Source organism: Syngnathoides biaculeatus, chromosome 8 (assembly GCF_019802595.1).
Source record: "Syngnathoides biaculeatus isolate LvHL_M chromosome 8, ASM1980259v1, whole genome shotgun sequence".
NCBI classification, from domain to species: Eukaryota; Metazoa; Chordata; class Actinopteri; order Syngnathiformes; family Syngnathidae; genus Syngnathoides; species Syngnathoides biaculeatus.
Genome location: NC_084647.1, coordinates 23,644,012 through 23,666,483, shown reverse-complemented (window position 1 = coordinate 23,666,483; position 22,472 = coordinate 23,644,012). Strand labels below are relative to the sequence as shown.

At 43.1% G+C, this 22,472-nt stretch overlaps 1 protein-coding gene across 3 annotated transcripts in view; it reads right to left on the bottom strand.

Moving 5' to 3' along the window:
* Positions 1-420: 420 nt before the first annotated feature.
* Positions 421-22,472, bottom strand: part of schip1 (schwannomin interacting protein 1) — a 189,351-nt gene continuing 167,299 nt past the window's right edge. For all 3 annotated transcript variants that reach the window (XM_061827474.1, XM_061827473.1, XM_061827472.1), the window contains 6 exons: positions 15,339-15,457; positions 12,488-12,605; positions 11,720-11,917; positions 7,023-7,146; positions 3,265-3,358; positions 421-1,319 (listed from right to left, as the gene is read on the bottom strand). In XM_061827474.1, the coding sequence (XP_061683458.1) occupies positions 1,268-1,319; positions 3,265-3,358; positions 7,023-7,146; positions 11,720-11,917; positions 12,488-12,605; positions 15,339-15,457 (705 nt within the window). In that variant the 3' untranslated portion in view covers positions 421-1,267. The remainder of the gene's footprint in view (positions 1,320-3,264; positions 3,359-7,022; positions 7,147-11,719; positions 11,918-12,487; positions 12,606-15,338; positions 15,458-22,472) is intronic.

Genomic DNA, 22,472 nt, shown 5'->3' with positions numbered 1-22,472 from the left:
AAAACAGATAGAAGGGCACGAAAGAAACTTTTTTTTTTTTTGCAGTGAATGCGAGTATTTCCTCCAGACCCGCAACATGACATCACCCGCTCCTCGAGTCTCCCGCTCTCTCTCTTTTGTCATCAAAGAAATCCCTTCACCACAAGCGCGATGCATTTGTTGCGTTTCAGCCCGAGAATGCGAAAGTATGAGACCACGTTGGGAAACTGGAGTGGCGAGCGAGTGTCAGTCAACAGGAGTTTCCTGGCCTTCAACCAGTGAAACCTCAACATCACTCAGTCAGCGTACACGTAGGATGACCCGTGTAAACACTGACAGCTGACGCTTGTGCCGATTACATCATACTATGCGACCGTGAAAGAAGAAGTGAGGCGCAAATGAGTGCACTGCAGGGACACGTCTATATGAAACAAAGTTTATTCTTTATTTTACATATCTGTACATTTACATCTTTCTTCCCTCAAATAAAGTTTCTGAACACAGTAGAATGAAAACCATATGAACACAGCGATTCTTTTGGAAAATGACTTGTGTCCGAAAAAAAAGTCAACATTCACAAAATGTTGAAGAGCAATTCGAGTGAACGTATTTTACCAAAAGCTACGACTCCACTACAAGGCAGGCATGTTTTCCTCGACACTCTTAGCACCTTCAAATAAACATTTCTCAGTTGAAAACTACCATTTGTGCAGAATAAAAACAGGTTCAAATACTTTACAGTCCAACTTAAAATGCTCCGAAGATAATTAGCCATCTTTTTTTCTTCTTTTTAATACAATGTTGTTTTCTTTTTTCATTGTTTTCATCTTAAAAGACTTTCTGCTAAAGTTTTCACTAGGACTCGACTCTTTTTTTTTTCCCCACAATTTTTGCATTTGACAGTCATAATTTAGTGGCGGATGTAGAAAGTTGTAAGGAAACGAGAGCGAAGCGAGGCCGATCACTGCACAGGAAGCTGGGACAGAATCCATGATAATACGCAATCCCTTTGGTCTCCTCCTTCCCCGGGGAGGGAGGACGCGCTCCACCCAAGATTAAGCCACGCAAGCGGATGAAAGATGGCAGCGGTCCTTCGTGCTGGAGATTTGAGGAGGTCGGGAAGGGAAAGCGGGTGGGCGAGGCGGGTAAGCAGCGGATGAGACGAGCGGGCAAACTTGGATCAAGATGGAGGGGGATGGTGTGGTGGAGGGCTTCGTTTGGTCTGGGCAGTAGGTGGCGAAGGTGGAGCAAGACGGGGAGAACAGTGGAGGTTGGAGGGGGCTGCATCTTATTTGGATAAGGTCTTCTCAGCCAAATGTTTCTGCTGGCTCTCGGCATGCCTGGAACGAAGATAAAGACAAAACCATGCTTGGTACCAGTCCATATTTGGCAAAAGTCTAAATCCAATTGTGGGTCATCACAGTAAGATATCCATCCATCCATCCATCCATCCATCCTCCATCCATCCATCCATCCATCCATTTTCTTTGCTGCTTATCCTCACAAGGGTCACAGAGAGTGTCGGAGCCTATCCCCGCTGTCAATGAGCAGGAGGCAGGGTACACCCTGAACTGGTTGCCAGCCAATCGCAGGGCACATCAAAACAAACAACCGCACTCACAATCACAGCTAGGGGCAATTTAGAGTGTCCAATTAATGTTGCATGTTTTTGGGATGTGGGAGGAAACCGGAGTGCCCGGAGAAAAGCCACGCAGGCACGGGGAGAACATGCAAACTCCACACAGGCTGGTCCGGGGCCTCAGAACTCTGAGGCACCGTGCTGCTTTGTTTCATATTTGTTTTGGTTTTGGCTTTTTGGGTGATTTCGGAAAAACCCTAAAATGCCACAACATGGCGTCCTTGTCCTGTGTAACTGCCCTAAAATGCCACAAAATGGCAGATTGAATTTAAATACTCCTGCTAAACCAACTGATGTTATGACCCGGTATTTGAAGCGGATTTTAAATCTGCATCAGCGGGCTTCAATTATTGATTCAAGTCCGTTTCAAATGGTCGTCCAGTTTTAAGATTTTTTTTTATGGTTATGTTTGCCTTTCATTTGAAGAACATTTTTATAATGCAGAGGCTGCCCCAGCCATTTTATTTTCCTTTGCTTCTTCGTTGATCAAGCATGCACATGCCAGACAAGTCCATTGCATTTTGTTTTTAAGGCTGTGAATAAGGACTAAAAACAATAATAATTCCTTTAAATTGGAGAAAAATGTTTGCATCACTTTTTTCGAGACATTCTGGGGGCCCCAGAAAATCGTGGGGCTTCAGGCAATTGCCTATGTTTGATCAATGTAAGTCCGCCACCTTGCGCTTCATCTGCCTTTTTATGCAACCAGCAAAACGAAATATTTTAAATACATTAGCCTGACTGAAAAATACGATAGCATATCAAAAGTGTCTGGAGTTCTGAAGAAAGACAGAAACGGGAACTTCTGTGTGACAAAGCTCCTGGGTAAGGGATTGCGCAATCTAAGGTGAGGTGCATCTCCTCGCTGCCACGCTTCAAATCTCGCCGATGTCGATTTGAACATATTACGTAAATTAATCAATTTTGACTAAGGGGCATGGACGTTATTGCATTTAAAACAAAAATAAATATAAAGCACTGACCAGAGAGATCAAAGTGAAAATAATTTCACTAATGATGATGTGTTCATTTCTTTCTCTCCCGTGATTGGACGTCCGTGGATGTGACACATCAGGCAGTTTTCATTTTTCCAGGACGGTGTCAATTACTCAAGGCGTTTCTCTATTCGAAGCGGTCCTTGGCCCTAATTCCTTTTTTCCTGTCTAATCTATTTCCAACAGTCTGGTGATTTATAAATTATGAAGCATTGTCTTGGCTCTGTGTGGATGTTATTTAATTTATTTACGTCCAATTACATATCAGATTCTACAGTATGTGTTGCCATGACAATCTAATCTGCCCAGGTCCTTCAGAATAAACTGCAAAGGTCAGTGTAACTGAAATTATATTTGCAATGGGAATGTTTTTTTTTTTTTTTTTTACCACCAATCGAATTGAAAATTCACATCACAGGACGAGGGCGCTGGCCCCCAATGATATCAAGATTTTTACATCTTCTGGTTGGTTGGTCAGAGCAAAATTGTTATGGCAAAATTCGACAAGCAATCTGCGCACATGAATACATTTTGTTAGTCCAAGGGCGTAAATGCCTAAACAGAAGCCTCACACGAACCAAAACCCTGACAATACTAACCTCAAACTAAATCCTAAGCCTAAGAGGGAGGCAAACAATAACAATCCGTCACCTGGTGAGATCCTCGATGTCGACCAGCATGGCATCTTGTTCCATGTGGAGCTCATCTCGAACCACTAGCAGCTGTACTAACTCCTCGTTCAGACCTAAACAGCACCGCACAGACAAGATGAGACACAAAATGTATTGTTTTTTTTTTTATGTAGTTGGTATTTCCACATTTATTGTGGTGGTTTGTCAACATTAAGGCCATTTTCTCAGAACACATTCAAGACTAAAAGTGGTAAGGAGGAACGTTTAAATGTTATGTGACGTGTTCTAATACAAAAGTAAACAAACAAACAACTGCAAACGTTTCATTGCCAGCAAGGACATCAACTCTAGTGCTGTGGGGTCGAACCACATATTTTAGGTACTATTCCCTGAGGAACACCACCAAAATCCCATGCTTTTTACTGTAAGTTCCAAACTATCGCACATAGTTGGAATCGTGGGGACTTTTTTTGTGTGTGTGTTTGTGAAGTGAGAGATAATTCTCCTTGTAGTTGAAAGGTAATTGCTGTGTATGATTCAGAGACTGAGTGGAGAGTAAGTAAAATTAAGAGTAACATGCCGGACTTTCACAACCGCTGAGGGTTTTGGCAAATGAAAGCTGAGGTCAGACATACAATAAATGTTCGTGTGTTGCATTGTATAGTATAAAAGTAGGAAGAGAGAAAGCCTGTGGTGATACATTTTTTTTTTCAGAGGATATATTGTTTAAAAAAATGATCACGGTAAATGATAACCCACGCAGTACTTATGAGCAGTTTTGATCATGACGTGATGTTCCTGACAACATGCGTATATCTCGCCGATGTTCCGATGAAATCTAGTGCATATCGTGTATATACCCGATCGGAAAAGATCCAGTCAATTGGAAACACTTGACTTAAACTCTTAAACCTGGCTACTGTGTTTAGTCTGCTGAAAACGAGCCCTTCACCTGTCAACCCATCAAGTATACAGTACGTTGACGTTCGCTGTAGTCAACTACTGGCTAAATAATCTGTGCAACTTGGGTTATGTTTAGTCTTCCTGTGTTTGTGGTAATTGGGGACTAACACACTCGGCAACTTGGAGAGCCACTGACGTTTTAAATGACCTCCCTACAATGGAGCAAGCTGTTAAAACTCCTTAACCTGCGAGTTTGTGAAGGCTCCGCCACACCATGACGTTCTGGTCAACGTCCTCTGAACATTTCAATCGTTCTATTTTTCAGCGTTCTCAAACGCGGATGACACATCTGGCGTGTGATTAACGTGTGTCTAACACACGACTTAACGTGTCTAACGCACGAAAAGCGTGTAACAGCGACCAAATAAGATACCCCTAAAAACCATCAGCGTGTGCAAATGCGTCATTGGGGCGCGACGAGCGATTTGTCAACGTAGGACGAGCGTGTTGAGCGTGTGACCAATGGGTGAATAACGACAGAAAAGCGTTTTGCTGGCGTGTAATTTTTACTGCGGAGCCGGCACTGAAACGTTAGAAAAGTTCATAGTCACTTCAGTTGTTGTCGTGAGTTAGAACAGTGAGCATCATGCCGCCGAGAAGAAAAAAAGTTAGGGCGCGGACTTCAGCAACTAGTGCTGCTAGTAAGAAAGCTAAGCCTCTTTCATCACGAGCAATGTGTTTGGAGGAAAAACAACAGCAGGAGGAAGAGCACGTCCGTGAAGTCACGCACCATGTGACACCCCCTGGGGACCCTAAACACCTTGCAAACCCCAGTGAGGACGGTCCGACAAAGAGACAAAAGAAGGTAGAGAAAGGATTGCAGGATCCTGGACCGGGCTGTTGAGGATAGTCTGGTGGAGTTTTTCCGTGAAAACGAACTGCTGCTTTCTGGATCTTCCATAGTAGGTGCTCTCTCCTGTAGCTTAATATTAAATGGACCTTGCTTACAAAGCATCGGTTTATATACTCATATGCATGGACGTTCGGGAAACGCAGGAATGACGCTCAATGTACTCCAAACGACGTTCGTTTGACTTTAGTTAAATGCTGTGTGCGCTACGGCATTGTTCAGTGGTCGTTGACAGGTCGCCAGTGAGTCGTTCACTGCAAAGCAAACGATTAAGTAACAACCAAGTAAAGCTCGAGCTACGACTGACTAACGATAGCCAAACGCTCGGCGAACCTTAGTAAAACGTTCCCCGAATGTTTTGAACGCTTTGCAGCGTTTAAAATTAAACGTTGATGTACGCTGGTCCGGTGAGAACTTTTGTGCATGTTCAAAACTTTTTTTCCGGACCGGCGTTCTCCGCCGATTCCCAGTGATCATTGACGTTCACTAGCGTCTCTTCTGGAGCTATCCCGGCGACCATGGGCGACTACCTACGTTTCCTCAAACGCTATAGAACGCTGACCAGAACGTCACGGTGTGACAGGGCCATGAGCTTGTGGCTGGAAAAGCAAAAACAGAGAGTTATCTTTCCCTAGATGTCTCTGTTGTTGCACGTGGAGCAAGGCTGTCGAGTATAGACTGTTTTCGACCACATGACGACATCCGGGGCACCTGACCGTGCTGGATGGGTTCACTATACTGACGTGCTGTTCACTCTAATGCTTTTGCATATACCGTAGTTACACAAATGTTTGTACGACTATTAAAAGTGACGCATGATGGCTATAAAGACTTTGGATCAATCAATGCTCATTAGATTTTGTTTCAAGAAACCGTTACGACAAGAAGTGCGCTTTGATCGACAATATCGACCCATATGGCTTGGAGAAACACAAATGGAGCACACAACTGTGGGCGTCGGTAACTTATCCAGACATCGTCCACTATCTCCTCTTCTTGACAAGCACTTATACTGTGGACCAACTAAAGAATTACAAAGGCCTAGAGGCCTACAAACCAATTCATCAATGGCTGGGTTCGTCATGCGGCGGTGTCCATTGTAAGCACACTGCTAAGTTTAGTGTACGCACAATGCAATTCAAATATGTACTGCGTGATTATAGTCAGCGTTGTGTTAAATTATGTTGATTATATCAACGAAAGAGGTTTAGATTATTATTTTCGTTTTTGTTACCGAGAGGGAGAGAGAGAGAAGTTCGATCGGGATGAGTCCCAAGTGGAGCCTGCACCTTTTTCTCCACTTCCACGGCTACATTTTCAACTCAACTCACGAAACTGGTAGTGGTCCGGTAACTCGTTTTTGCAGACTTATTATAATAAAACAGAAAATACCAATTTTGGAGACATGCGTTGCATTCAAACATGAGTATTGTGCTTTGCTGCTAGATCGGCTCTGCTAATACGAGACAGCCACAGTCGTCGCCGTTTGGTTGCTAACGGCTCCGTTTTCTTGCACTGGTTCTCGATCACAGCTGGGAGTCGAAAGAAAGACGCTTTACAATGCCCGCTTTCGTTAGAGCAACCGATGACATAGCAGTGCGCCCCCATTCATGCGACCTTTCTGAAATGATTCCTGCTTAGTTACGTGTGTTTATGTGAATTCACCAAACCAAGATGGCGCCCGTGTTCTAAATTGGAAGGTGTGTGACGTCAGTCGAAAAGGGTCTATTGGACCGAGCCAACACCGATAAGAGTGTACTGGTCTGCCGGTGTTCCACGAGTCCGCTAGTGGCTAAGGACACACCTGTCCAACTCGCTCACCGTGTGAGCTGCAGACCACCTCGCCACAGCGACGACTATTTGTCGCGTCCGGAAAAACCAGAGTTGTCCATTTGATTTATCGAATGGCAAGTCAATATAGTAATTATCGCGACATAACTAGAAAAGATTGTGTGCTGACTCACTCTCGATCTGGGAGTGCAGATCGTTGACGATAACCTGAAGCTGTCCCAGCGTCATGTCCCTCAGGTCGGTGGGCTTCAGGCTTCTTTTCATGAGACATTCGCTGATGTGAGGCATGTGTGGGAGCTGCCAGATAAGCGAAAAAAAGTTCTTAAAAAAAGGAAAAGCCAATCATAAATGAATACGTTGCAGTTTTTTTTCCTGGAAAAGCAGGCTGACATGTTGCAAACCAGTAAAATATTCTTTTGAATATGTACCTGTGAATTGTATCGATTTTCATCACAATACCATGCATGTTCATTCAATGTTTCAGGTTCTACAGAATATTGTAATTTTTAATATATATTATTACTAATACCATCACCACGACTAAAAATATAAATCAAATATGGTATGTCAACAAACAAAAGCACAAAAAAAAAAACGCGTGACTGACAGGATATCCATTTCCAGTCCACTGTGCTGATCGATGTTGCATTAATATTCATCATCCATCCATCCATTTTCTTAGTCGCTTATCCTCATGAGGGTTGCGGGAGTGCTGGAGCCTATCCCAGCTGTCAACGGGCAGGAGGCGGGGTACACCCTGAACTGGTTACCAGCCAATTGCAGGGCACATGGAGACAGACAACAGTCGCACTCATAATCACACCTTGGGGCAATTTAGAGTGTCCAATTAATGTTGCATGTTTTTGGGGATGTGGGAGGAAACCGGAGTGCCCGGACAAAAACCCACGCAGCCACGGGGAGAACATGCAAACTCCACACAGGCGGGTCTGGGATTGACCAGGTCCTCAGAACTGTGAGGCCGATGCTTTACGAGCTGACTCGCCGTGTCGCCCCATCAATATTCCAATGTTGCCAATATCAAAAGTAATATCAATTAATATGAAATTGCTGTAAACAGGGTAAGGAACGTTTATTTTTGGTGAGATTTGCTTCTCATGAAGTGGGTCACAGTATGTGACGTGCGAGTCTCTAAGAATAAATTCAAAGGCAAGCAAAGTGACGAGCAAATGAACTCAATGACACGGTCGTGTTCTACTTGGGCACTAGAGAGCAGCACAGCCTTTCTTATTCCAACTGGCTGTTCCTCTACTCCACTTATTGTGTCCTTCGATGATTTATATCTATTCAAAATAACTTGTTACAATATCTACACAACAGGTGCTGCATGTTTTCCATCAACTAAAAAATACATGTTACATGAGCCAACAAATGCTTCCTGCGGCCTGCATTATTTTCCCTCCAATTGCCAATGAGAGCAAAGAAATACTGTAAATACACCCACTGTCAATATTTGCATGTCCTCTTGCTAGTTTCCCGGCAACCTTTCACTTTCACATTGCCATGTGTCAGTTTCCCTCCGAAGTGGTTGAATGCAAAAGAGACAATGAGAACGAGACACTTGTGCAATCAAAACACGAGTGGGCGATGCGGCGATGAGGTTAGAATTGTTCAGATCACCGAGGTGCGAGTTTCTGTCACGAGCTGGACCGTATCGCGATACGAGCGACAGCTCAAAGCCAGTAAATCTACCGCTGACAATGAGTCAATGTTGCAGTGGGGAACTACGAGGTCACTCTTTCTCGTTGAATGCGATTAGATCTAGCAACTCCAAATAACGTGGATGCGATGTATGGAGAGCTGCATTTGGGATGATTTGTGGTGTCTTGTTTGAGAGTGAGTGGGCTATTATTTCCTGTCTGGTCAGCCACACTGACATTACTGTAACTAAAAGGATTGCTGTGAAAACGAGAGGGGATCAATCACTGGATTGCCTGCATTCCAAATGCCAGTGTGAGGGGAGCTCTTCTTTGCTTGACCACAACTTCAGATGGCTTGAATATACAGTATGCATGTGAATGAGAGGGGTGGAGGGGGAAGAGTGAGGCTACAGGGAGAAGAGATAGCGAGGGTGGACGACTTCAAATACTTGGGGTCAACAATACAAAGCAATGGAGAGTGTGGTAAGGAAGTGAAGAAACGGGTTCTAGCGGGGTAGAACAGCTGGCTGTCTGGTCTTCTATATGACTGAAGAGTCTCTGCTAGGATGAAGGGCAAAGTTTATAAAACAGCGGTGAGGCCGGCCATCATGTACGGCCGAGAGACGGTGGCACTGAAGAGACAACAGGAAGCAGAACTGGAGGTGGCAGAAATGAAGATGTTCAGGTTGGAAAGGATTAGAAATGAGCTTATTAGAGGGACAGCCAAAGTTCGATGTTTTGGAGACAAGGTTAGAGAGAGCAGACTTTGATGGTTTGGACATGTTCAGAGGCGAGTGAGTGAGTATGTTGGTGGAAAGGTGCTGAAGATGGAGCTGCCGGGCAAAAGAGCGAGAGGAAGACCAAAGAAAAGTTTGATGGATGTTGTGAAGGAGGACATGAAGACAGTGGGTGTTGGAGAAGAAGATGCACAAGATAGGCTTAGATGGAAAAAGATGACACGCTGTGGCGACCCTGAACGGGACAAGCCGAAAAGAAGAAGAAGAACTTCAGACAGCTTGAGAGCACCAACAGGCCGCTGGTGGAACAGGAGGCAGCAGTTTGGTCAGAAGCTTTTTGAAATGAGGCAACACTTCTTGGCTACTGATTAATGCCAAGAGCTACGTGTTTGTTCCAAGTACCTTTAATAATATATTATATTGTCTTTAAGAATATACATGGATTTATGTGACAACACTGATTATGTTAGTTATTCTTCACAATAATTCAACAAAAGATTAAAACCCACATCCAATAGTTAATTTCTCCCAGTGTTTATATTTTCAAATGATCACCTCGACAACAATCCTAGAAAATCACAATGTCCCATCATTAGTGAGCTATTTTTAGAACAGGTCAACGGGCTATTCACCTGATCACTGGGGGACATTGGTGACCCCTCATTATAGGACATAGCGGCGGCAATGCTACAGAATTATTATTACAGTCAGAAGAGAGTGAGTGCGACTGTTGTCCATCTCCATGTGCCCTGCGATTGGCCGGCAACCAGTTGAGGCTGAACCCTGCCTCCTGCCATTGATGGCTGGGATAGGCTCCAGCACTCCCACCACCCTTGTGAGGATAAGCGACTGAGAAAATGGATGGAAAAGAAAATGAAATTATGATGATAAAAAAAGTTACATTTCAGAAAAATGAGGGTAGCACTGATTTCTTGGAGTAACAATATGAGAGTAAAATTGTAAATGTATGCAAACACGTATGCCATCTTTCATTTAGTTATAACATGACTACTCATACAAAAAGCCTGTGGTTTTTTTTAGTTGAAAAAGTCAGAAAAGTCCACACATCCCTCTTCATCGATTTTATATATGAGTCAGTGGTTTCTCTAAAAGCGGCTGCTAGAAACCAAAGAAATGTAAGAAAAGGCTTCTACAACATCATAAGTTCAAGTGTGGTTCATGTTTGGCACTTTAAATGGTGACAGTTTTTGCGCCAACTCCCATTTAAGATGAGTCGCGATTAGGCTAACTTTGAACACACCCACATTCCATTCATACTAGGATGTGCAGAGTTGTACAAGCAGATAATTTCATCTCTATTCTTTCCATCAAGTAAGTCCCATTAAAGATGGAACAAATTTTGAAATGATTCATATGGTCTCCCGGCATTTGAAGCGGGGTGTGGAGACTTTTTCTATCCACCTACATTGCAGTTAGGTAGGCTTTTTTTATTGAGCGTGTATTTGCAGGCCTTGATCCATTTTAATATTCTTTGTGTGTTCAGAGGGGATGTGACAGTGATGCCCTCAGACTACCGAGCACTGCGCCGTTCCTGAAGCACCAGTCAACACCAGTCAATGCTTTCCGCCAGATGAATTATGGATGGAGGGGGGTGGGTGTGGGGTGTTTGGGGGCTGGTCGCCCTCCACTTCCCTGAATAACTAAAGCCTGCCAGTCCGCGCGGAAATCCAATGTGTGTGTTAGTGAGGGAGGGCGTGGACTAGAAAAAAAAAACTATGAAATAATGATGAATGTTGCTTTTACTTCCATTAAACGCGGACTTCCTGTGACATCGTCATCGTCATAACGCCGATTGGGCCTGTTTGATTTGTACACCCACGGGCAACGACGTAAGGCACACCTGCACAATTTTACGACGCTCGGCGTTTTAGTGCGCTGCAGTTTAAAGTGGTGCAGAAGTTGATTAGCTCACAGCTAAAAAAACAAAATACAAGAAAGGAGGTTTTTAACAAGGCGCTTTAGATTTCTACATTAAATAATTCCAATAAAGATACGTTTGTATGAAAGAGAATCAAATGAAAAAAGGAAGCAGAAATTTGAATACATTTACAGAAAATAAATACATTAAAATGCAGGAGAGAATTGACTGAAGGCCTGCATAAATTGCAATGGTTGTAGAATTTCTTACGATATTATCATAACTGAAATGATGTAAATAATTTAAATAAACTGTAATGTTGAATAACATGGATAAAGTTTAACAAAAATGGAAGAAATGTTTCATCATGGAAAAAGAATTTAATTGTTGACTTTGGTTTGGTTTTTCACAAACTAGCTTAGCAAATAATAATTCTGTAAATAAAAAATTCTGTAATTGATTTACATTAATGAAAAACATACTTTAGTGAATGAAGGTGAGCATAAATAAGAAACTACAAGCACAAAAAGACACATTTTGTTAAATGAATTCCTCCGTGACGTGCAAATAAAAAGTGAGCGGCCAGAGGAACTCACCAGGTCAACCACGGGCGACTTTTTGCGGTTCTGTTTCTCCACCTCCACCTGCATCTTGGCCATGGGCTTTGCCATGGCCAGCGCCAGCTTGGCCTCTGCCTGGAGCTTCTTCTGTCGACTCAGGAAGTCCATGTCCTCCAGGGACTCGGAGTCGTCCTCCGTGGTGTCCCGGTCCGAGTAGGACGAGCTCTGCTTGGACTGCGTCGGACAACGTCAAGGAAAAAGACACACAGGTTGGAAAAGGAAAGTGAGAAGAGGGTAAAGGTCAGCACACAAACACCAATAGCCTTTCTCGCTACAACCTAAGAATAAAATCAATTTGCCACATGAAAACATTTTAATTAATTTTGAGAGTATTTACGTTCACATCATAGCTAAAAATAGACCTTTCGGTCCCTTTGTCAAATACTGGATCACGGAACAAATTAAATCAAGTCAAGGCACCACTATCATCACTGCATACCAGAAAATGACACGAACAATTATCACTCCAGATACTCTCGATTTTCTGCTCTGCACATTTTCATCAAAACGCAGCTGACGTCATATGTAAATATATTATGTGGTAATTGCTATTCATCAGCAGAAGAGTAAGGGCGAACATTTCCCTCTCTTTGTTTCAGGCTGACAGGAGGTTAACGTATGCAGCCATCCGTGGCCTCGCTGAGCGTATTCCGATTCGTTTCTCATTTGCAGCCCAGAAATTGGTTAACGGGCTAGAAAACGCTGGCACGGGTGCCATGCGCCGTGGCGGACGAGTGGTCGTACCACGGGGGACAGGGGCGTGTCCAGACTGGTCTCCGTCTTGCTGTCGTCCGCATCGCTGTCCTTGTCGCTGCCGCTGTCGTTAACGAAACAGATCTGCAGGTTCATGCCGCTCTGCAGCCTGCACGAAGGAGGGACAGAGGGAAATGCGATTCAATAATAGATATTATCATAAATGTTACAAACAGCTCTCAGCGTGACGCACTAAATGTGTTATGAGAGTGTCAATCAAAATGCAGATTCTAGCTCCAGAACTGGAAAAGATTATGTGCTAGCGAGCGGTTCGGGCCGGGTAGGCCTTTTCTGTACTGACCTTAAAATCTGAATCCTAACATTTGTTCCATGAAATCCTTTTCATTTATTCCCACCAGTGCAATCTCTTCGTGTCATAGCGTTTCTCTCGGCTGCACCATTACACGGTTAATGGGACATTTCTTTTCTCAACCGGGTTTCAACATGTAACATAAACCAATTAAAGAGAAGCTGCCTTGATTTTACATCTTGTAAACGTGTGCCAACTGTGTTGATCATCCATCCATCGATTTTCTTAGCCGCTTATTCTCACAAGGGTGCTGGAGCCTATCCCAGCTGTCAAGGCGATGGGGTACACCCCGAACTGGTTGCCAGCCAATCTTAGAGCACACAGAGACAAACAGCCCCACTCACAAACACACCGAGGGGCACTGTTCCCTTGAAATATTTGTGTCTGAGCAAACACACTAAGGCTGTGAGCGCCCCCTTTGACCACCGTGCGTAACATCAGACGTATACACTGTGGTCAGTGTCATCCATTGAAGTTACATGGCTCATTCAAAGGTTCAGATGACATTCCCATCAGAACATTTTTACGAACAATTTTGTGTTTTTGCAAATTAACACTGAAAATATCAAAAAAAAAAAAAATTCTGAAACCAAACCAAGCCAACTTTGAATTATACATTTGAAATGTCGCTTCCAACTTTGTTTCATTTATTTTTTTAAACCCACAATGATATCCCTGTCTGTTTTTCTTGGTGTAAAACTGAATTGTTTCTTGCAGAATATATCTTTCGCAATGCACGTTGAAAGCTGAATGATCCTCCCAAACAGTTTTAAGGTTAATTTTATGTTGCCTCCTATATTTAAAATACAGAACTAGCTTTTTGTGCTCTGTATTGTCTGGGCTTTCATCCTCGATCAGGTGTGCCAAGATGGGATTTTAACATTATACACCATCTCATCCTGTACTTTCTACTTTGGCTTCCGACCAGACCTTTTTTTAACCAAATAAGAGAAATTGTCATCCAGTTTCACCACTTTTTCTTCCATTATTCACACACTCTGACATTCATTGAAGCAACAGCATTTCTTTTTTTTTACTTTTACCATTATTTTCGATAGTAAATGTAAGCAGCATGTCTACCTCTTTGCTCGATGTTGCCCAGACCAAAGCATTGGTGGTGGGCGTGTTTGTAATTATGAGTGTACCCCTTTAAGGCAGGAGGTGGGCGGGGTCAAGTAAATCGGGAAGTAGAGTGTGTGGTAGCAGCAGCTGGTTGTGAGAGGCAGTGTGCTGTCGTGTTAAAAAAAAAAAGACGTCATGCTATAGTTCACTGCGCTGGATCTCTTTTCATCTGTGCTGACAGTGTGCGACAAGTGCGCAAACGTGCAGTTGCGCAGTTTAGAGGGAACATTGCCTAGGGGCGATTTAGAGTGTCCAATTAATGTTGCATGTTTTTGAGATGTGGGAGGAAACCAGAGTGCCAGGAGAAAACCCACACAGGCACGGGGAGAACATGCAAACTCCACACAGGGAGGGCCGGGATTCAACCCAGGTCCTCAGAAATGGTTGGGATTACGTCGGGTAAATAATTTACTGAAGCCTGCCCAGGTGAAAAATGCACATAGCGTTCGCTGAACCTAATAAAATGTACAAAGAACTTTGCTTTATCTATTGCTGTCATTCATGGCACTGTTATTAAAAAAAAAAAGAAAAAAAATCAAGGCTGCCTTCACGAGATCATGATGCAGGGTGAGGACTGACTTGATGAGGTCCCATGTTTTTAATCATCTCCTTGCTTGTCATCAGGACAGATCAATGCATGAAGCAACGGACTGCCCTGGGGTGTTTTTTATTTCTTTTGCGTCAGGCGGCTACGATGAGGTGCGGATCCAGCTCCGAACGCGGATCAATAATCTGCTTATTTGATGCGGTAATTACAAGCGGAGCCGATTGATCACACGACGGGTCTGATTCAACAAATTCTGGAGCTCAAAGTCGTCTCATCAGTTCAAACATTCTGGAAGATGAGACTAGGAAATATGGATGATTGATGAAGAATATTTGAGAGGAGTGCAGTGCATACAACTGCAGGCTTCCGGACAGAGCCATCAAATCAACGATAAACTGTGGGTCGTGGTCACTCGCCTTTAAAAAGCAAATACATAAAGAAAAACGTTTTTATCACGACCAAATTCATACACAACGGCGTTATTACTGGAAAGAATTTGAGCAAATCGAATTTTTATTTGTTGTGTTTTATCTGAAAATGCTGGAAAAGGATGGGTTACCGATAAAAAAAAAATTTGCAAGTTTTGCGACATTTTGTCGGGTCGAGTCTTAAGTCTGCAAATTCATGACTCGAGTCTGACTCCAGTCAGTCATGTGACTCCTGTCCACACCTCTGGGTGACAGCATGCATTTGTTTGTGTGTGTTTTGGGGATGGAAGGCAGTTAAAAAAAAAAGTTTAAAGTCTTCATCCTGCCTCTGTTTTTACTGCTGTCTTTATTTGAAAGGTGATAGCAATTCTTGCCACTTCCACAACTCGATGTCATTTTTGAATAACGACGGAGAGACTCTGACAGCAACGTTACCGTGACGACAGGCTGGGCTTGCCGCTCTTGCTGCAGCTGGTGTAGATGCCCGGTCCATCGTCGAAGAAACTGCCCAGGGCCAACTTCTGCCGAATAGACTCCCTCTCATTCTTTTGGGCCTGAAAGAGAGGAGAACTTTGCTTCAGAACCTCAGGTTGTCATGGCAGCTAGAACTTTATTTTTAGGCCCTGACACCATTTCCCCCTCTCTTACACGGCCGGCGTATTTATAGCAGCAGCCTCTTAATTTGCACTGAGAAGCCGGGTGTCATCTTAACAAGCTGCAATACAAAGTGCGGACTCAGCTGAACCAGGAAAAAAAAAAAAAAAAAGAAGTGTGAATTAGATTCAGGCAGACCTTTAAAATATCAGACACACGTCAGGGTTTCACAAGTAGGTGGTGCTGATGCATCAGAGAACAGAAGCACCACGTTTATGTGGAATACCAGTTGGAGTCATGTGTTAAACGTACAACATGAACAGTGTAACATTAGAAGAATTGTTCCAGTTGGCCTCGTCGCTACCCTGAACCTCTGAGCCAACATTTCCTTGGCAGCGGGTCGCTTAACGTTGTTTTACTCCCATTGGATTTGTGATCCAATGCGCACATTAGGTGAAGCACTTTTTTCATGTTTGCATAATAAAACTATATGCAGTACATTACAGTACCTAATGGTGTGATTTAAATGTATGCAATGTGACAAACTGAAATGAACTGATACTACAAATGTACAAAATCACAAAAAGCCTCTTGGAACATTCAAACTTCATCTGGGGTTAATTACAGATATTTTAATTGGTGGCAGGTGTGTGATGCCTCAGTGATCAGTTCATTCTAAACGCAGCCACATTCTGGTTACAATTGTTCAAAAACATTGTCTTAATGTTTACTCCCTATCTTCATTATTTTTCAATTGCATTTATACAGGTAGTTGGTTACGTGAATGGTTGTTTTGAAATGATTTATCTTAGGGGTCACTTTTGAATAATGTTCAGTTTTAACTATGGTTACAGTTAACAGTAGTGGTGTGAAAAAAACTTGTCACGTTTAGGCGAACTCAGTCAAATTGATGAGTGGTACAAAATAATAGAAAAGCGCTCTTGGCAGGATGTGATGCGTTTCTCCTTCACTGTTGCGTGTGAACGCGTACTAAAAACTGATCACACAAACTTATTGTCAACCATTTATGCTGACTGCTGTATAGAAATGATAAATGATTTCCATTGTTCTTATAATGAGGTTTGTGATCATTTTGCGTTAAGTTTAGGCGACCTGAAATGCTTCCTTTGCCTGTGTGTCAGTGTATCAGTGTGTGTTTGTCATATACACACAGTGTAGTACATAAAGGGGTGCCTCCAAGTGACAAAAATGCTTTTTATTCTGTCTTCATGGGTGCTTGCTTATTTTCCGACACAAACTTTGGCCTCTGCTCCCATGAGGCTTAGGTTTTGCCCCCGGTCGTCATGGTAACGATAGTCACCATTTCATTTCAGTTCGTTCATTTGCATAAGCTTTTAAAAATTTCACCGAGACAAGAATTTTGATGTCCTCTGTCTGTCTCCTTGAAGGTCACCAAACTGAGTAATTACTAAACTAACTGGAGACAACAGTTACTTCCCATATTTTCCGTGATAAAACAATAATAGAAATTCCAAAGGGGATTCTTCCACTTTGTCTCTCTCCGCCCTGACTTCCAATTTCCGGTCACATTTTAGCCATTTCTCTTCCATCTCCGTCACTGCCATTCCCACGTGCGCCTTATCTGCCCGATTCAGCCTCGCCAGGCGCTCATCGCGCACTCCAGGCATTTCCTTCCATCTTCGTCCGTCCTCGTCTGCCTCAAATCGTCTTCTCCCACATCTTCACCTTTCCTCCAACTCCTTTTTTCTCACGTTTCTTCTTTTCCTGCCTTGTCTCGTCGAGGAGAGCTCCTTCCCCCGGTGCCGACGAAATAATTTGAGCAAGTGGCCAACGGATTGCACAAAGATGAGTGGGCCTGGCACTGCTCCTACTTCCTTAGACACGCACAATAATGACACATACACACGCACATAAATATATGTATGTATACACACAGTATCGTGTTATTATAATATCCTGAAGGTAGGAATGTCACATCATGCAATGCTCCATCATGATTGAGGTGACAATGTGTCTTTCAATCCAATTTGTGGCAACACTCAATTGGTCTTCTAATCCCATCATAAAGTGAAGGCAGTTTCAAAGAGGCGCATATTTTGCATAACAACGAAGTGCATGCCGTAAATTTTATAGTGCAGTCAAGGAAAACACACGAAAGCAAAGACAATAAGTGAGCCTGGGAGAGGCTGTTTTTGAGCCTCACACCTCGCGCAAAAAGAACTTCCTGTCTTTGTCTAAACGTCATCTGCTGTGTTTCGCGCGCTTGGGTGGGCCGTGTGAGGGAAAACAGGCGTCGTAAGTATTTGCGGAGCTCCCGAATATGACGCTGCAGGGCCCAGGTGCCGACTGGGAGAGAAGTCGACACGTGCCGCTTGCTTGTTTTGCTTGCGCGCTCATCGGCCGGCTCGCTTTAATGTGGCGTGGCCAACTTTTTCATAAACTCCACTGGAAGTGCAGCACTTGGAATTGCAAGGCAATCAAACGAACGTAGCATAACAATGCGTCATATTCATCGTACGGATTCACCACACCTCCACTCCCGAGATCTCATCACCGCGGTTCAACTACAATCTTAACCTTTCCTGCCTTTTTTCCACTAGTGGAAGATTTGCGGCAATCACATTAAAGCCGTAAATGGTCAAATTGTCGTGGAGTGGCTCCCTTTTTGCGAAAGGATGATGAGATGGAAAATTGCAGGAGCCATTGATTTAACAATTCAACGTGGGCAAGAGGCGAGAGAGGATAATAGTGACAGCCCTAATGACCTCCTTCATCCTCGAGCATCCCAAAGGGTCCAAATTAGATTGGGGAGGAACACAATCAAGCTAATGTGTGTTTTCCACAAATTGACAAAGTGAAGAAAAATCCACATTGATGAAGGTAATTCCTCCTCCTCAGTCCTGCGGTGGAAACTTTTATTTCGATGAGTAACGGCCCACTCGTGTGGCCTCCTTCAATATCCACTCAGAGTGGTGGTGGGGGGATTTATTTCATTATCTGTGCAAACAGCCCCTCCCCCCTTCCTTTCTCCTCCTCTAAATGGGTGGCTCTGATAGCCTGTAATTGTCTGGTGCTTCTGAATGTGGTGATTTGTCTATCTACAGTACATTCCTGCGGCCTTCCAGCTCAACTGCTTTGATTGCTTCCAACGGTGGACCCAACGTCGTCAAGGTTTTACAATTACAAATTCAACCAAACGTTTTTTAAAAGTAACTTTGTTGTGTTTAAAGCTGTGTGGCAGTCGAACGTTTCATTTAAACATTGCCTGTAGAGATACGAAAAGTTTCATTCTATCTATTGTCATTATTTTAAAAGACAAATTTACAATACAACCCTGAAGTATTTGCAGTTAACCGTTTGATGTTCCAATGTTATGACTTAATTCCCTCTTAAAGGTACTTGTCCATATCTGATTGTAGTTTTTTAAAGCAATAGACATTAGTGAGGCTATTCTAATCAATCAAAAGTATGAACAAGGCTAAATCGAGGCAAAAGGTAATCAGACTTTTGTGGATTGGCAGTAGATACCAAAAAATACAACTTGATTCAAAGTTAACTAATGATAAATAAAGAATAGTGCAATGCAACTCAAGCAGTGGCAGCTAGTCAATAGAGGGCACATCCCCATCAGACACTGTGATCCAGACATTAGCAAAAACATATATATATTATTAATGAAAGTATTTTTGATGAGCGGGATGCATGGTTAATGATGAGTTAAGTTGCTTAGCTGGTGGTAAAATTTGACACATGCAGTAGCTCTTCTTCATTGCAATAAGTAGGACTAAGAAGGTGCTAGCCCCGCAAAGTTCACTGTTTACTGTAATTACAAAGTTTTATGTATTATGGTACCTCTTGCAATCTTGAATTTTGAAGCTAAGTTTGCCATCATTGGCTACTAACTTACTCTCATGCTAACCCGATATCGTCGTGCTTACTCAATACAGAGTGAATACGGCAGGTATTCCTCCCACATTTACAAAACACATGTTAGGTTGACTGAAAACTCTAAATATGTTATAAAAGGTTGTTTGTTTATATGTACCCAACCATTCACAGCTGATGTTGGGAAATAAGGAGACCTCCTGGACCAGCCGGCAGTCAGTTTCGTGGCACATGTAAACAAATGACCCTTCACAATTACACTAATGAACAACGTGGATACTTCATGCGTGTTTTTGGGCTGTAGAAGAAAGCTTGATTACTCGGAGAAAAGCTATGCAAGCACGGGGCCAACATACAAACGGCACACAGGCTTCCCACCCGTGAGGCAGACGTGCGAACCACTAGTCCGACCGCTGTGCGGCCGGAGCTCAAAATGCAGAGAAAAACATCCAAATGTAAAAATAGCCATGTTTATGTGGGCACGGCCTTCAAGGCACAGCTCACTCCAAATGTGTCATTGCTTTCATGCATTCGTATTTATGTCCACTTTCCCCCTCCAGCTTTCAGTACACTCGCTCACTCGGTCTCTTTGCGACCAGCACAATGGAGGCTTTTTTTTACCCGGCCAGACCTTGCTCCCCCGGTCACACACAAGCACGCAGTGTTCACGCCAGGACACACATAAGCACGCACCAACATGCACTCAATATTGCGAGCGCAGACTTGACACTGCAATGCACCTGTTTAGTATGTTTGGGAAAGTCATTACAGACCCTTCAAAGCAGAGGTGGGGAACTGTTTTTGTATCAGGGGCCATTTAAGTATTCGGAGGACAGGACTACAGTACTAAAAAAATATTATTATAAATGCGATGCAAAGTTGTGGGTTAAATGTTTTTTCTAGCTATTCTGATTATGTTTCGTTAAGAATCGCCTTTTTGGGGGCCTCAACATGCCCAAAAACGCGTCAGTCTTTGCAAGCGTCAGTATCTTGGTGAAAATATATCAATTTTGTGGCTCCTCGACACAACATCTCAAATATAAATCAGTAGCCGCCCCTGGAGAGTTTGAAAAAGTTGACTAAGACCAGTTTTGCTGATCAAGATGTTTGGTAGATATTTGGGTCATTCCAGGGCACACAAAGCCAGACAGTTTAGTTCAAAGCAGCCATATTGAGCAAATTCCAGAGCTTTGATGAAGTCCTATAGGCAAATCCCCCAAATGAGCCCCAATCAGAATCAGAATCAGCTTTATTGGCCAAGTGTGTAACAACACACAAGGAATTTGTCTCCAGCAGTCGGAGCCGCCCTGGTACGACAGACTCAAATGTGTTTTATATTAATTACTGTATTGTCCTTTTTCTTTAAGATATTGCAAAGAGAAGTAGAAGTATATACTTTGAAACCTTTTATTAAATTGTACATGTCATTCTTCTCAAAGTGGCCCATGAGTCAACAGTAAAAGTGTCAAGGCCTGATGTGTGTGTGTGCTTTCCTGACATTCCATTTTCATTGTGAGACCATCTTGACTGCTCCAAACTCCATACAAAGACAGTGCAAGAAATGGCCTTGTGTGCGTGTGCACTGTTGATAGTCCAAATAGAAGCGAGCTTCACTCTGCCATCTTTTCCAGAGCTGACAGTGATCTGCTGCTGCGCTCCCAGCTTCACAAACACACACAAGGTTAGCGCGTGCTTTGACTATTTGGTACAGTACACACACATGGCGTACACACATGGTGTCGTGCACTTACACGAGGCTGTTTGGCTATTCCTGTTTTCCACGATCATAACCCCGAATCCTTGTAGCGCACGGACGGGGTTGACTTAAGGCACTGCTCATCCTTCTGTTTGAAGCCACATTCCGTGCCCTTTGAGCCTTAACACAGTTCAGCTGCAGGTCAGTGCAAGGCTGCTCTTGCCACTCAGCCCACTTCAGCCAATGGTGTAGTGAACCAACTGAGATTGTGTGTGTGTGTGTGTGCTAAGAGAGGTGGGGGAGGGTGACAGAGTGATAAAAAACAAAAGTTAGAAGACGAATAATGGCATTATTGACAAAGGAGCTGGTTGGGACAGAACAATGGCTTCCTCAATTGACATTTGAGCTTTTAGTGTGTGAGAGAGTCACATGATGGAGTTTTGAGTCAGAAAGTTTGTGTTGGCCTGCAAAAATGCAGCTTTACAACTAAGAAGCCAAGTTAGTTAAACAATTGTGTCATAGCTCTGCTGGAAATACCTCAAAGTGAATCATGCAGAAACTAAAAAGTCCACAAAAACACATAAAACACATCAGGTGGATCAAGTCAAACTCGGCTCCTTTGGAATGCCAGCTGTGGTGAAGGTATGGTTTACTTTTACTCGCTACGCATAGTACAAACGATCAGACTACCACCTTCCCAAATATAAAGAGGCCGATGCCCATCGTTGTTAACTGAGGGTGCATTCTCGAAAGGTGAATGACCAAGTGGTCTATCAACTTGGAATTGAATGAAAAAAAAATGTTTCAAACTTGTTTTTCATAGTCAACTGGAGGTTTCTTTTCCGTTGGAATGTCTTTACCATTTAGCAGGGGTGTAAAACGTCATCATAAATTTCCTTCAGCAGTAACTGGCAGTTACAACGGTGAAACCACATAAACGGTTTGGTACATGTTGTATATTTTGGTTTTAGCTTCCCATGTTGCCAGGGTCATCACACCCACCCTCTTTTTCCCCCCTTGACAAATAGCCCAAATTATCATCAGACTTTTTACGTCATACTCCCTCCAAATTCATTGGCCAAAATAGTGGCTTCAAACAAAAATGTCTGACTTCCTGTTCAAGTTTGGGCCTGGGTTGATGACACATTTTCATACCTCCTGTTATGATAGATAGATATATAGATATATCCATCCAAGGAAATTAATTTCGGGGGGATTTTTTTCCCTGTGGGTTCAACTTGCTGAGTTGGGGTTCATGTTCAATATATACGTACTGTAGATTTTTTAACAGAATACATATACTTGCAAAAATTGGTGACATTTCATACAGGAGGCCCCCCCCAAAAAAAAAGTTGATTCATCAGAAACGTAAGAACAATAATTGAGTATGATGCTCTGCCCCCGCAAAACCC